The sequence below is a fragment of the Tupaia chinensis genome, unplaced genomic scaffold, assembly GCF_000334495.1.
Source record: "Tupaia chinensis unplaced genomic scaffold, TupChi_1.0 Scaffold000180_1, whole genome shotgun sequence".
Taxonomy (NCBI): domain Eukaryota; kingdom Metazoa; phylum Chordata; class Mammalia; order Scandentia; family Tupaiidae; genus Tupaia; species Tupaia belangeri.
Window position 1 is genome coordinate 938919 of NW_006159655.1, and position 12827 is coordinate 951745.

The window sequence follows — 12827 nt, forward strand, 5'->3', positions numbered from 1 at the left end:
AGTGTAGAAGCATACCCATTTTCTTATACCATAGATATTATTTTTAAATTGTTTCCAGTTTTGGGGGCTGGACCATAGTGCAGCAGTAAAATAGTACTTCTCCAAAGCTGACCCAAATGGGTTAATGCCAGATTTGCGTCCAGAGATTTTCCTGAGTACAGCAGGCACATTCATGCCCATGGTCCAGACTAACTGAATCTAGGGGAGGCTCACTAAATCAAGACCCTATTGGGGATGTACTCTCTCTCTCTCTCAATCATGTAAGAAATAAATAAACTTAAAATATTTCACCAGTTTTGGAAATAAAAAATAGCTTATTTTATTATCTATATTATTAAAACAATTTATGTTTTAAACAGTTTCCCTTTTTTTGCCACAGAGTGCATGTGCTGGCCAGAGAGAGACAGTGAAAGGGAAAATGAGAAATCAACCCCCGAGGGAGATGACCACACCACAGTCCCTTTTCCTCAATTCTTTTCCTGGGATTTTAGTCATGCACATACACATGCCCAGTGTTATTTTCAAGTCTCTGGGTCTCGGACCCAAATAGCATTGGCCATGTGTAAGTCTAGCTGTAATCATTATGACACCTTGGACCTTGGACCCTTCTCATTTGTGTTTCTTTTTTAATACACTTTACATGCATTTTTTTTATCTTTTTGATATTTCAGTTTTTTGCTTTTGCTATTAATTTGAACCTGTATATGTTAAATTTACCAATGCTTTTACTAGTTAACAAGACAAACAAAACCAAGAAAGTTGATTTTTTCTTATTTGCACTTTTTGGGGGGTTTTTTGTTTGTTTTTTTCTTTAAGAGAGAGATTTTTGCTATAGGGTATGTGCACTCACTAGAGAGACAGAGACATAAATCACCCCTCCCGGGGGGGGAGGAGTATAGCCACAAACAATTTCTTCTCCTTTTGGGATCTTGGGTACACACGCACATGAACCCAGCATGAATTCTAAGCCACTCAGATCCAGAACTTAAACCATGGTCAACTCCATGGGAGCCCAATGATGAAACCATTTCACCATCTGCTGGTCCCCTGCATTTTTTGTTTTTAAAGCTGAGTATATTTCACATTTATTATAATAGCTGCTTCCTTCTGTCTTTTGCTGTTTTTCTTTTTTCATACAGACTTGTAAGAGTGCCATTTTGTAGATCAAAAGTGGTCAAGTTAGAGAAGTTAGCCTCTGTCTGTGTAGGGCAGATGTTTTTTCCCCTCTTTCTCCTTTCAATTTTATGTACTATATTTGGCTATTTAGAAATGTGAATTTTTATCAAGTTTGATGGAGACTTTCCTTCTTCAGCTTCTGAGTTTCTTGTCCTTCTAGTGCTAACATCCATAAAACTAATACTGTCTATCCTCTGACTTTCTCTTAGTCATCAGCAAATCCTTAACTAAATGTAGGCAGGCATCAGGTGGATAGATTTTGACCCAAGTGCCATGCTGGTACATTTAGCACCAGTTGTCAATAGAATAGTGGAAATCCAGTACTCCAATTTTATTGGAGTTTATAACAGGCATTCAATTTGTGTCTTCCCAGTGATACTCACTGGGTAACATTAGGTAAAACCTAGCTCTCTGCTCTTGCCATAAGATTTCTCTGCTGTCACTAGAACATTTCATCATTCTTTGCCTTACCAGCTCATAATATTTATACATGACTGGGCGAGGGCATTTTCATGGGGATACAGGAACTATACAGTATCTCCTGTTGGGTTTTGCTGGAAGCCAAGGAAGAGAGACCTTTGAGCTGCCTCTTCCCATTTTTTTAAGATGAAGTCCCTTCTTTCCTATCTTACTTTGTTTGATATGGTAAAACTGATCACTATAGCAATATAACAACCCCTGAGAGACCACAAGGTTTTTGTTCTAATTATCTTTCTCATTAAGAGAGACAGACCTTTGAGCTGCCTCTTCCCATTTTTTAAGATGAAGTCCCTTCTTTCCTATCTTACTTTGATATGGTAAAACTGATCACTATAGCAATATAACAACCCCTGAGAGACCACAACGTTTTTGTTCTAATTATCTTTCTCATTTAACATAAGCCTAGAAATTTAGCCACACTTAAGAAGACCCCCTTCATTCCCTGATACAGTTTTTTTATTCTTCCAACTTTTTTCATAGTACTTCCATGATTTTTTGTATTGTGTTTTTGTTTTTTGGTTTTTTTTATTTTTTAGAGATTTTTGCTATGGGATACATGCACTGGCCAAAGAGACAGAGAAAGAGTAAAAGGGAAAAATCACCACCCTCTCCCCGGGGGAGGGGAAGACCACGCCACAATTCCTTCTCCTGTATTCTCTTCTCAGGAGTTTGGGGCTCACATACACATGCACCTGGCACCAGGTCTGGAACTTGAACTGCAGTTGACCACATGGGAATCCATCAGCTTAACTATTATGCCATCTGCTGGGCCCTAAATCTTCATCCATCTGCAACTGTTTGTAGTATAAAAAGGAGGAAGCCTTATTTTTTTAATGACTCACATATCAGTACTATTTATTGAATAACCCATCTTTTTCCCCACTATCATCAGTATGGTCTTAGACATAGCTCTGTGTTTTTTTCCTATTCCTACCTTATGACCTTGAATATTACAGAGTAGTAGAAGTTTTCACAAGGATGTTTGACACAAGGCAATAGAAACTGTCTTTACCCTGGTGACAAGGTAGAAATTCTGTTCTTCATCTTGAGTTCTGTCCTACATGTCTTTCAGACTTCATTAAATATGAATGTTACTTGAGGCCTGTCAAAGAAAATCAAGGGGTGGCCAGCAGATGGCATGGTAGTTAAGGTGCTGAAATTGCCACATGGCTGACCGTGGTTCAAGTCCCAGACCTGATTGCTTGCTTTCTTACTCTCCCTCTCTCTCTCATTTTCTTTCTCTGGTAAAACTCATGTGAAAAAGGCAAATTAATTAATTAATTAATTAATTTTTTTTTAAAAAAGAAAAGAAAAGGAAGATAGAGAATGACCTAATAGAGAAAGCCCACTAGATATACTGAAGGTCTTCTGAGTACCTTCAGAATAGGAAAGAGCAGTACAGCAAGCAAGTCTGGTCTACAGACAGTGTCCCCCTCAGAAGTCCTATGTGTGAGACCCAGTATAAGAAATTTTGTTTTCTACAGAAACTACTCTTCTATGTATTCCTAATAAGACTTTTTCATAGGGGCTGGCAGGTGTTGTGGTGGTTAAGGACACTGGACTCCCACATGACTGACCATGGTTCAAGTACTGGACCTGGTTGCTTGCTTTCTCTCTCTCTCTCTCTCTCTCTCTCTCTCTCACACACACACACACACACACACACACACACACACTATGTTCTTCTCTAGTCAATTTTAAATAAATAAATAAAGCTAAATAATAAAAAAAGTCTTTCTCATAGAAGCTTTGTTGTTTATTATACTAGATGTGTATTGTACTAAATTTTATATATATTTAGTGATTTTATTTAAATTTTCTTTATGTTTGAAAGGTCTTTTAATTATTTATTTGTTTATTATCATTGTTGTTATTTTTAAGTTCCCTATAGGGCAGCAGAGAGACAGAGAGGTAAAGTGAGAAAGCAAGCTACCAGGTTCTGGACTCAATCCATGGTCAGCTAGCTACATGTAAGTCCAGCACCTTACCCACCATGCCACGTGCTGGTACCTGCAATGTTTTTTAAATTTAAAATTTAAATTTTTTAACTAAGTTATAAAAAACAAGTGATTCAAAGAATTTCTGTACCTTAAAAACCTTATACACTTTTCTTTTAACTTGTCAATTCAAAATATCTGAATGGTTTGCTATAATTTATTATTTTACCACTTCCAAGTTTAAATAACTATAGTATTTCTGAAGATTTTATATTGTAAAATTCGATATAAAGTTCATATTTGTACAGACTGAAGGAGTCAGTTGATAACATTCAAGCATCAAAATTGAACCCATAAAAGAGAAATAATTGCGACCGCAGGAGGCATAGTGGCTAAGGCGCTGGACTCACACATTGCTGATCATAATTCAAGTTCCAAATCCAGTAGCTTGAAACTCACACCAGATGCATGTGTATTTGTGTGTGAGTGCGTGCATGTGCCCCCAGAATTCTAAAAGAGAATGGAGAAGAAGGGATTGTGGCATGGCTGTTCTCCCTGGGGCAGGTGATTTCTCACTTTGCCTCTCACTTTCTCTTTCACTCTGGCAAGCACACGTGCCCTAGGCAAGAAACTTAAAAACAGAAATAATTATTATTCACCACCTTTTATATGGCAGTTCTGTTTTGAATTCTTAAAGGTTTATTAAAATGTGTATATTAGGGAACCAGCAGTTAGCATAATGACTATGTCGCTGGACTCCCACGTAGTCGACCGCGGTTCGCGTCCCAGACCCGGTGGCTTAAAACTCACGCCGGGTGCGTGTGTGTGCGTGCCCAAGATCCCGAGAGGAGAATGGAGGAGAAGGGATTGCAGCGTGACCATCCTCCCTGGGGGGGGTGATTTCTCACTTTCTGTCTCTATGTCTCTCTCTGTCTGTCTGGCGAGCGCACGCGCCCTATAGTGAAAACCTCTCCAAAAAAAAAAATGTGTACATGAGTTCTCAATGGCTTAGTAGCATGAAAGTCACAATATTTTTCTCTATAGACCAGACTAAATATGGAGTCCATCCTTTTTAAATCCTGAAGGGATTAGTTACTAAAAAATTAAAAGGATCGTTTTAATACTCAATGCAATAACCTTTCCAAAGACATTTAGTCATACAATCTGTGCTTCTAAAATTGACACTAATCAACAAATTGGACAAGTCATGGGAGCTTTGAAGGGACTTCAGAAGTTCAGAAAAAACACAAGTAGAGGATTGCACCATGGCAAAGCAGTTAAGCACAGTGCCTAGGTACCTAGATTCCACATGGCCTGGAAAAATATGCCAGGGGAACCAGCAGTTAGCGTAATGGCTATGACACTGAACTCCCATGTAGCCGACCATGGTTTGAGTCCCAGACCTGGTGGCTTAAATCACACCAGGTGCATGTGCGTGTGTGCCCAAGATCCTGAGGAGAATGGAGGGGAAGGGATTGCGGCGTGGTCATCCCCCCTGGGGGATGATTTCTCTCTGTCTGTCTGTCAAGCACACGTGCCCTATAGCAAAAACCTCTCCCAAAAAAAAGAAAAAGAAAAAAAGAACATGCCAGGCACATGTGCTTATTGACAGGATGGAGAAAATATGATTATGGCGTGATGACACCCCACTGAGAGGGTACTTTTTTTTTTCTTTGATACGGCATATGCCCTCTGGAAGCAGGAAGAAAGAGAAAGGAAAGGAATTAAAGTACAAGTTCATTTTGGTGCAAACATTTTGAAATCCATACATAGTCTTTTCATTATACACATTTTCCATGAACTTTTTGAAGATTGCTTATATGCTTTTCACATTGACTTAATATATTGCTTGTGCATTGATTAGATACATACAGCCATGAAAGAAAGTTCGCCTTTCTTTGATGATGGACAACCCTGGGGAGAAGAAACTGAAGATGGAATTATGCATAATAAGGTGATATATATTATCATAAGCTATAAATTGATATTATTCACTGTGTCACTGTTGGAGTTAATATATGCTTTTGTAAAGTGTGTCTGTTTGCTTCCTGAAAAACTTCAAGAGCTAATTTTAAAAAACATTAGTCAATGGTGGGACCAGCAGTTGGCATATTGACTATGTCGCTGGACTCTCATGTAATTGACTGCAGTTCAAGTCCTGGACCCAGTGACTTAAAAACACCGGGCACATGTGCACACATGCCTAAGATCCCAAGAGGAGAGTGGAGGAGAAGGGATTGCGGCATGGCCATTCCCTCTGAGGTGGGGGGGGTTATTTCTCACTTTATGTCTCTCTGTCTTTCTGGCAAGCACACATGTCCTATAGCAAAAAAAAAATCATCTCAAAAAAATAAAAAATTTAGCCTCAATCGATCTACTGTCGGAGTCACATTATAATTTTCAAAAATTAAATAGGCAGAGAAATTTGAAAATGTTAGCTAAGTAATTAATGCAAGAGGTTTGAAATTAAATCATAACATACTATTGCATGTTATGGATATGATGATTCTTTTCCATCTGTATCTTATAAAATAAGTTTATTAATACTGGCAACATTATTTTAATTAATACTGGCAACATTATGTAATTCTTCATCAATACAAAGCATAAATAGATTGAATCTTTTTTTTTAATTAAACTTTATTGATTTGTTTTAATTTTACCAGAGAGGGACAGAGAGAGAGAAAGCAAGCCACCAGATCTGGAACTCAAATCGCGGTCAGCCATGTGGTAGTCCAGCACCCCTAATCACCACGCCATCGATCAGCCCCAAGAGATTGAGTCTTAAAAGAATGCATTTGGTTTTTTGCCTATTTGTTTATTTTGATTTTGTCATTTTAGTTAAGCATAATTGCCATTTAATTCAGTTACCACTTCTGAAATGGTTGAGATAAAAGTACATAGATGGTTGGAATTAGTTCTCACATCATATACTATACTGGAAACTAAACTATATAACTATCCCCGCCCTATTTCTTAAATTATACAGATGTATATATCCAAATGAAGCAAACACCAGCTCTGAGGCAAATTTAAAGTAGTGAGATTATACAATAACGTGCTATAGCACACATAAACAACTAATTGCCACATAGGCCCTTGTGGGAAAATAACTATTCTTTCCTCTAATTCTTTATTATTATTATTCATTTAATTTCATTTATTACTATTATTATCATCATTATTATTATTCAATTTGATTAGAGAAGGAGAGTGAAAAAGCAAGCAGCCAGGTCTGGGCCTCTAACCACAATCGACCATGTGGGAGTCCAGCACCTCAATGACCACGCCACCTGCCGGCACCTCTTTTCTCTAATTCTAACCTTCAATTTTTTGGAGCCTTTTCCAAAAAGGGAAAGTAGAAATTATGTTCTCATATTTTATTGCCGCCTGAGAAATACTTAAAAGATATATCAACTAACTGATATGGTACCATTGCCTCCCCTACTCCCCTAAAGTATAAAAACATGCCTTTATTACTGCTTCAATAATAATCTAGCTGCAGAGGCTCCTAGAAAGCCATTATCCTACTTGTGAGAGAATTCTCCCACTTTGCAATATGTATACTGGACTACATTTAATTGCACTTCAATTTTCACCCAAATGCATTTATAAAAATACTTACTAAATGTTAAAGTTCTTGACATTAACTACAAGTTAAATATTGTTGATTTTTTATTATATTATTCAAATGACAATTTAGAAAGAAGCACTTTGGAAACTATTAAGTACTCTTTAATTAACAAGGATTATTGGAATATCTAGCTTCAGCAGGTTTTGACCCTCAATTTTATGAGCCTACAAACTCAATTTTTTTTAATCCATAAGATTAAAATTGGCCAGGACCAGCAGGTGGTTTGGTGGTTAAGGACACTGAACTCCCACATGGCTGACCATGATTCAAGTCCCAGACCTGGCAGCTTGCTTTCTCTCTCTCTCTCTCTCTCTCTCTCTCTCTCTCCCTCCCTCCCTCTCTGGTCAAATTAAAATAAATAAATAAAGTTAAATAAAAAAATAAAAATTCTTGGGAACCAGCAGTTAGTGTAATGGCTATTTCGCTGGACTCCCACGTGGTCGACCGCGGTTCAAGTCCCGGACCCGGTGGCTTAAAACTCACGCCAGGCGTGTGTGCGTGCACGGCCAAGATCCTGAGAGGAGAATGGAGGAGAAGGGATTGCGGCGTGACCATCCCCTCTGGGGGGTGATTTCTCGCTTTCTGTCTCTATGTCTCTCTCTGGCAAGCGCACGTGCCCTATAGCAAAAACCTCTCCAACAAAAAGAAAAAAGAAATAAATAAAAATTCTTCAAAAAAATAAAGATTAAAAATGAACAAGTTTTAGGAAATTGATTTGCTCTTACCAAATTCACAAGAGACTGATGTGAAGTAAAATGAAAATGTATTAACTTACTATCAGAATTAATTTACCTCTCTTGGTGCAAGAATACTCATACTACCTATTCATGGAACTCCTTCCTTATCAAACAAATAATAGGAAGGTTGCTTAGTGAGCAAAGAATTAGTACAAAGGGAATTGGTTTGTCTTGAGGGATATTTACTTCATCTAAGCTGGAAAATTCTAATCAGCCACCTTGCCTTTTATAATTATGTTCTCAGTAACCAAAACACCTCCTGACTACAAAATATAGTGTTACTTTCTCTTGGATAAATATTAAGAATTGTACTATTCTATGTAGATCTATACTTACTGTGCCAATTTTTTAGCCTGAAGTTGCAATGTAGGTATGGGCTTTATTAATTACATTCTGGTTTTCACAACTGGTTGTCAGTTTAATTGAACTTAGATGATCGGCAATTCACCTAAATTTTTTTAAGGTGCATTATACCTAAATATGATTAAGTTTATGCATTTTACATTGAATTACATTTTTTAATAAGCTTCTTTGTTTGGCCTTCTCAAAATTCCAAAGGTCTGGTTTATTTAATATTTTCAAATATAACCTTTATCCGAATTTTTTAAATTATTTTCATCATCATTATTCATATTTAGAAGTAGAAGACTGAGCCAACTTCTTGGTCTAGTGGTTACGCCATTCAGATTTCATATAGCCAACGCCAAGGTTCAAGTCCCTCAGCCAGCAGCTTGAGAAACACACCATGCATGAGTCTGTGCGTGCCCAAAATCACAACAGGATGGAGATGTGGAAGAAAAGGAATTGAAGCATGACCAGTCCTCATAAAGGATTCTTTCTCCCTCTCTTTGTCTTTTTGTCTTTCTCTGGAGAGTTAATGTGCTCTCTGGCAAAAATCTTTTTTTTTTCTTAGAATATAAGTTTTGAAAATTGTTATAAATAACTTATCTGCTATGAAGATAGTTTACCCAGCTAAATCACAAAACCATAAACTCAAGATATCCAAATTTCGTTTTATTTATAAAACAAAAACTGATTTATCAGTCTTCACATAGAACTGCAGATGAAGCTGAAAAGCAAGGCCTGTTTTTAAAACAAAATGCATCTGGGACCAGCAGTTAGCGTAATGGCTATGTCGCTGGACTCCCATATAGTCGACTGCGGTTCGAGTCCTGGACCCGGTGTCTTAAAACTCACACTGGTCACGTGTATGTGCGTGCCCAAGATCCCGGGAGGAGGATGGAGGAAAAGGGGTTGTGGCGTGCCCATCCCCCCTGGGGGGTGATTTCTCGCTTTCTGTCTCTGTCTGTCTGGCGAGCGCACGCGCCCTATAGCGAAAACCTCTCCCCAAAAAAACAAAAAATATATCGATGTAAGGGCTTCGGGTCTATTGTCTAATTAACTAGGATTGTCATATTTCTTCTCATATACAAAATCCAAAGCCTGAAAGTCGAGACTGGCAAAAATCTTAAAAAAGAAAAAAAATATTAAATAATTTTGTCCAGTATAATTCGTGATACACCCAAGGTTTGTGTCTCTGGTTTATATGTGACTACTCCCTGACCTTTTTTTTTGTTTTGTAATTGAAATTTCCACTCAGAAAACTGAAATAATCATGACTTTGTTTTTAAAAATCTGCTTAACTCAATCAGTTGTTTTTGGATTACACCATAAAATGCTATGAAAGTTTCATGTCTGGTGCCGACAGCTTTGAAGAGATGAATGCAGAGTTGCAGTCAAAGCTGAGTAAGTGTTTTCTTACCTACTGCGCTTGTTTTTCCTTCCTTTAACTGCTCATGGACTGGTAGCTTATTTTACCATAGCCAATATTTATTTGAGCTACTTACTTCAGATCCTCTTGGTGCTTGCTAATTTTTATCTTTATGATTTTGGTAGTAAGAAGTTATATGCAGGGTCTTTAAAAACTATATAGAAAATGCATATTATGGAAGAACTATACATAGATTTCAAACATTTTTTACATTAAAATAAACTCTTATTATAATTCCATTTTTCCTCAAACTTTTCAAAGTCCCCTCACAGTTAAACAGAAAGAATTCTGGTATTAGAGTCAGACTTGAGACATAACTCTCCTGGCTGTGTGACCTTAACAAACTACTCGGCCTGTCAAACAAAGTTTTGTGAGATTAGATGGTAGCATAATAAACCACCAGCCACACTATTAAGAGCACAGAAGATAATCAGCAAATGCTATTCCTCTTGGGGGATAATATTCCTATGATGCTATTGCTTTAGTGTTTGAGAAATTAAAATACCAATTAGTCAAAAAGAACACCTAAAGTCTCTTTCGAAACTTGTGTCATAAGGTTACAGGCCATTATATTTCCAAATAAAGAAATTCCTTATTTTTTTACTTACCTGTAACTTAGAGACATTCGGTTTACTGGCTAAGTCTAACATGTTCCAACATTTTACATTGTTGTTCTTTCTATTGGAAAGCCTTGCATGTAAAATACCAGAGTCAGGAACCAGCAGGTGGTATAGTGGTTACAGCCCTGGACTCCACATTGACTGATCACAATTTGAGTCCCAGACCTGGAAATTAGAAAATCATGCTAGGCACATGTGTGTGCATGTCCAAAACCCCAGGAGGAGAATAAAGGAGAAGGTATTGCAGCCTGACCATCTCCGCTGGGGGGTCATTTCTCATTTTCCCTCTCACTATTTCCCTGGCAAGCACACATGCCCTATGACAAAAACCTCAAAAAAAGACAAAAAAAAAAAAAAAAAAAAAAACCAGTGGGAGGTAAAAATAGATAAATCTAGCATGTATAAAGCCATGACTTCAAAGACAGTGGAATCAATGAATACAGGAGATTATCACCTAGCCGCTATTAGTACAAAAGGTGAAAGCATTCCCTTATGTTCCCCTGGGAAAGTACCTACCTAAAGAATAACCAGGACAATTTCAACTTGTCCACATGGGAATGGAAACAAGGTAAATGATGTTTTGTTTTAACAGAGGAAAATTTGTAGTAATCTAACACAGAAAGCATTTAATGAGCTGTTTAATTTTTCTATATATAATTAAGTAAGCATATAAATGGCATTTATTCATTAAAATACTTACTGTGTACCTACTGTGTGTTAGCTACCATTGAGGCACTGAGAATACAGTAATGAATAAGATAAAAATTTGTCTTTATGAGCTTACATTCTAATAGAGATAATAATGAAATAGGCAACAGTAAGTCAAATGGGGATAAGAATCATGGAGAAAAATCAACCAGGATAAGGCAGATACAAAGAGGGATGGAGTAAAGGGAAGGGCATTGTACTTTTAACAAGGTAGGTTGTACATCACTTAAAATGTTTGAGCAGAGACCAGAAGGTAATGAGAGTACAAACAATAGTTAAAAAACCTGGCAAACTTATTTTCAGCAGATTTGAAATCTTACAAAAGTTTTTGGGTTTTTTTTCTCCAGAGGATTTATTTAATGTAGATGCTTCCAAGCTGGAGTCATTAGCAGCAAAAAACAAAGAGTTGAATGAACAGATTGCAAGATTGGAACAAGAAAGAGAAAAAGAACCGGTTAGTAAACATGTTTATATGCCTAAAACCTCATTCATATTCTTGGGTTACCTTAGAAAATACAATCTGTCTTTACCAAAAAAAATTATTTTCGTGGATTAACAAATTAAACTTCTTGAGAGTTAAATTTTCTGGCATAGGACAGAACTCCCAATGAAAACACATTTGGTATCTGTGGAGCCTTGTTTTCCCTTGTGATCTATCAGTCTCGGACTAATGGGCCTAAGAAGATGATGAAAGATTCTTACCTATTTACATAAGACCAAAAGTGTCTTTGACCAAGGTACTTATGTGTCAATGTACACCTCCAGAGAGCCCTATTCATAAGCAGCCCTTAGTTTTATGCTTAGTGAAAAAGAAATGGTAATAAATGAATTTATATAGCATATTAAATTCTAAAAGTTTTCTAAAGCTAAATGATACTGTCCAGATATCTTAACTTTAAGTTGTATATTAATTGTTTTAATTTTTCAAGAAGCATTTACTTAATTTTATTTATTATTATTATTACTACTGAATTTGCTATAGGGCACACATGCTCACCAGTGAGCAACAGAGGAGGGTGGGGAGTGCGAAAGCAAACCGCCAGGTCCAGAACTCGAACCATAGTCTGCCATGTAGGACTCTAGCACCTTAACTACCACCCCACGTGCTAGCCCCAAGTTATTTGGTACTAATGCAGCATTCAAACTGTTCTATAAATACCAAATTTTAAATATAAGTCTGTCTTTTTAATTAGATAATGATAGTATAGCTCTCTTTTTAGTTATTTTTACTTCCTCTGTAAGTGAAAGGAAAACTCTAATCTACTTATCTCTAAGATAAATTTAAGTGATATTGCTTTACTTTTTTAAACAAAGTATGGAGTGATTATTGATGAAAATAACAAATTTACTATTCTTTTCTCTTAAAGAATCGTCTAGAGTCATTGAGAAAACTGAAAGCTTCTTTACAAGCAGATGTTCAAAAATATCAGGCATACATGAGCAATTTGGAGTCTCATTCAGCCATTCTTGACCAGAAATTGAATAGTCTCAATGAAGAAATTGGTAGAGTAGGTAAGCACAGCTCATGTTAAAAGATGTCATTCAGGCAGTGTGGGATATGTATCCATATTTTTTTTGCTACAGTGGTGAATATCGATAGCAAGTTTTCAATGCCTTCTGTATTGATTTACTGAGCCTGCTATAACAAATTACCACAAACTCAACAAGTTTAAGACTGTAAGCCCAAGATTTGACAGGTGCATAAGAAATCTGGGAGAGAATGTGTTCCATGACTCTTCCAGCTGCCAGTGGCTAGTGGCATTC

The 12827-nt window shown here is 36.9% G+C and overlaps 1 protein-coding gene across 1 annotated transcript in view; it reads left to right on the forward strand.

The window, feature by feature from the left end:
- The window catches only part of NDC80 (NDC80 kinetochore complex component), a 64506-nt gene that overhangs the window by 9374 nt on the left and 42305 nt on the right, over positions 1–12827 (forward strand). The window contains exons 7-10 of the mRNA XM_006146483.3: positions 5458–5547; positions 9617–9710; positions 11411–11517; positions 12431–12575. Of these exons, the coding sequence (XP_006146545.1) occupies positions 5458–5547; positions 9617–9710; positions 11411–11517; positions 12431–12575 (436 nt within the window). The remainder of the gene's footprint in view (positions 1–5457; positions 5548–9616; positions 9711–11410; positions 11518–12430; positions 12576–12827) is intronic.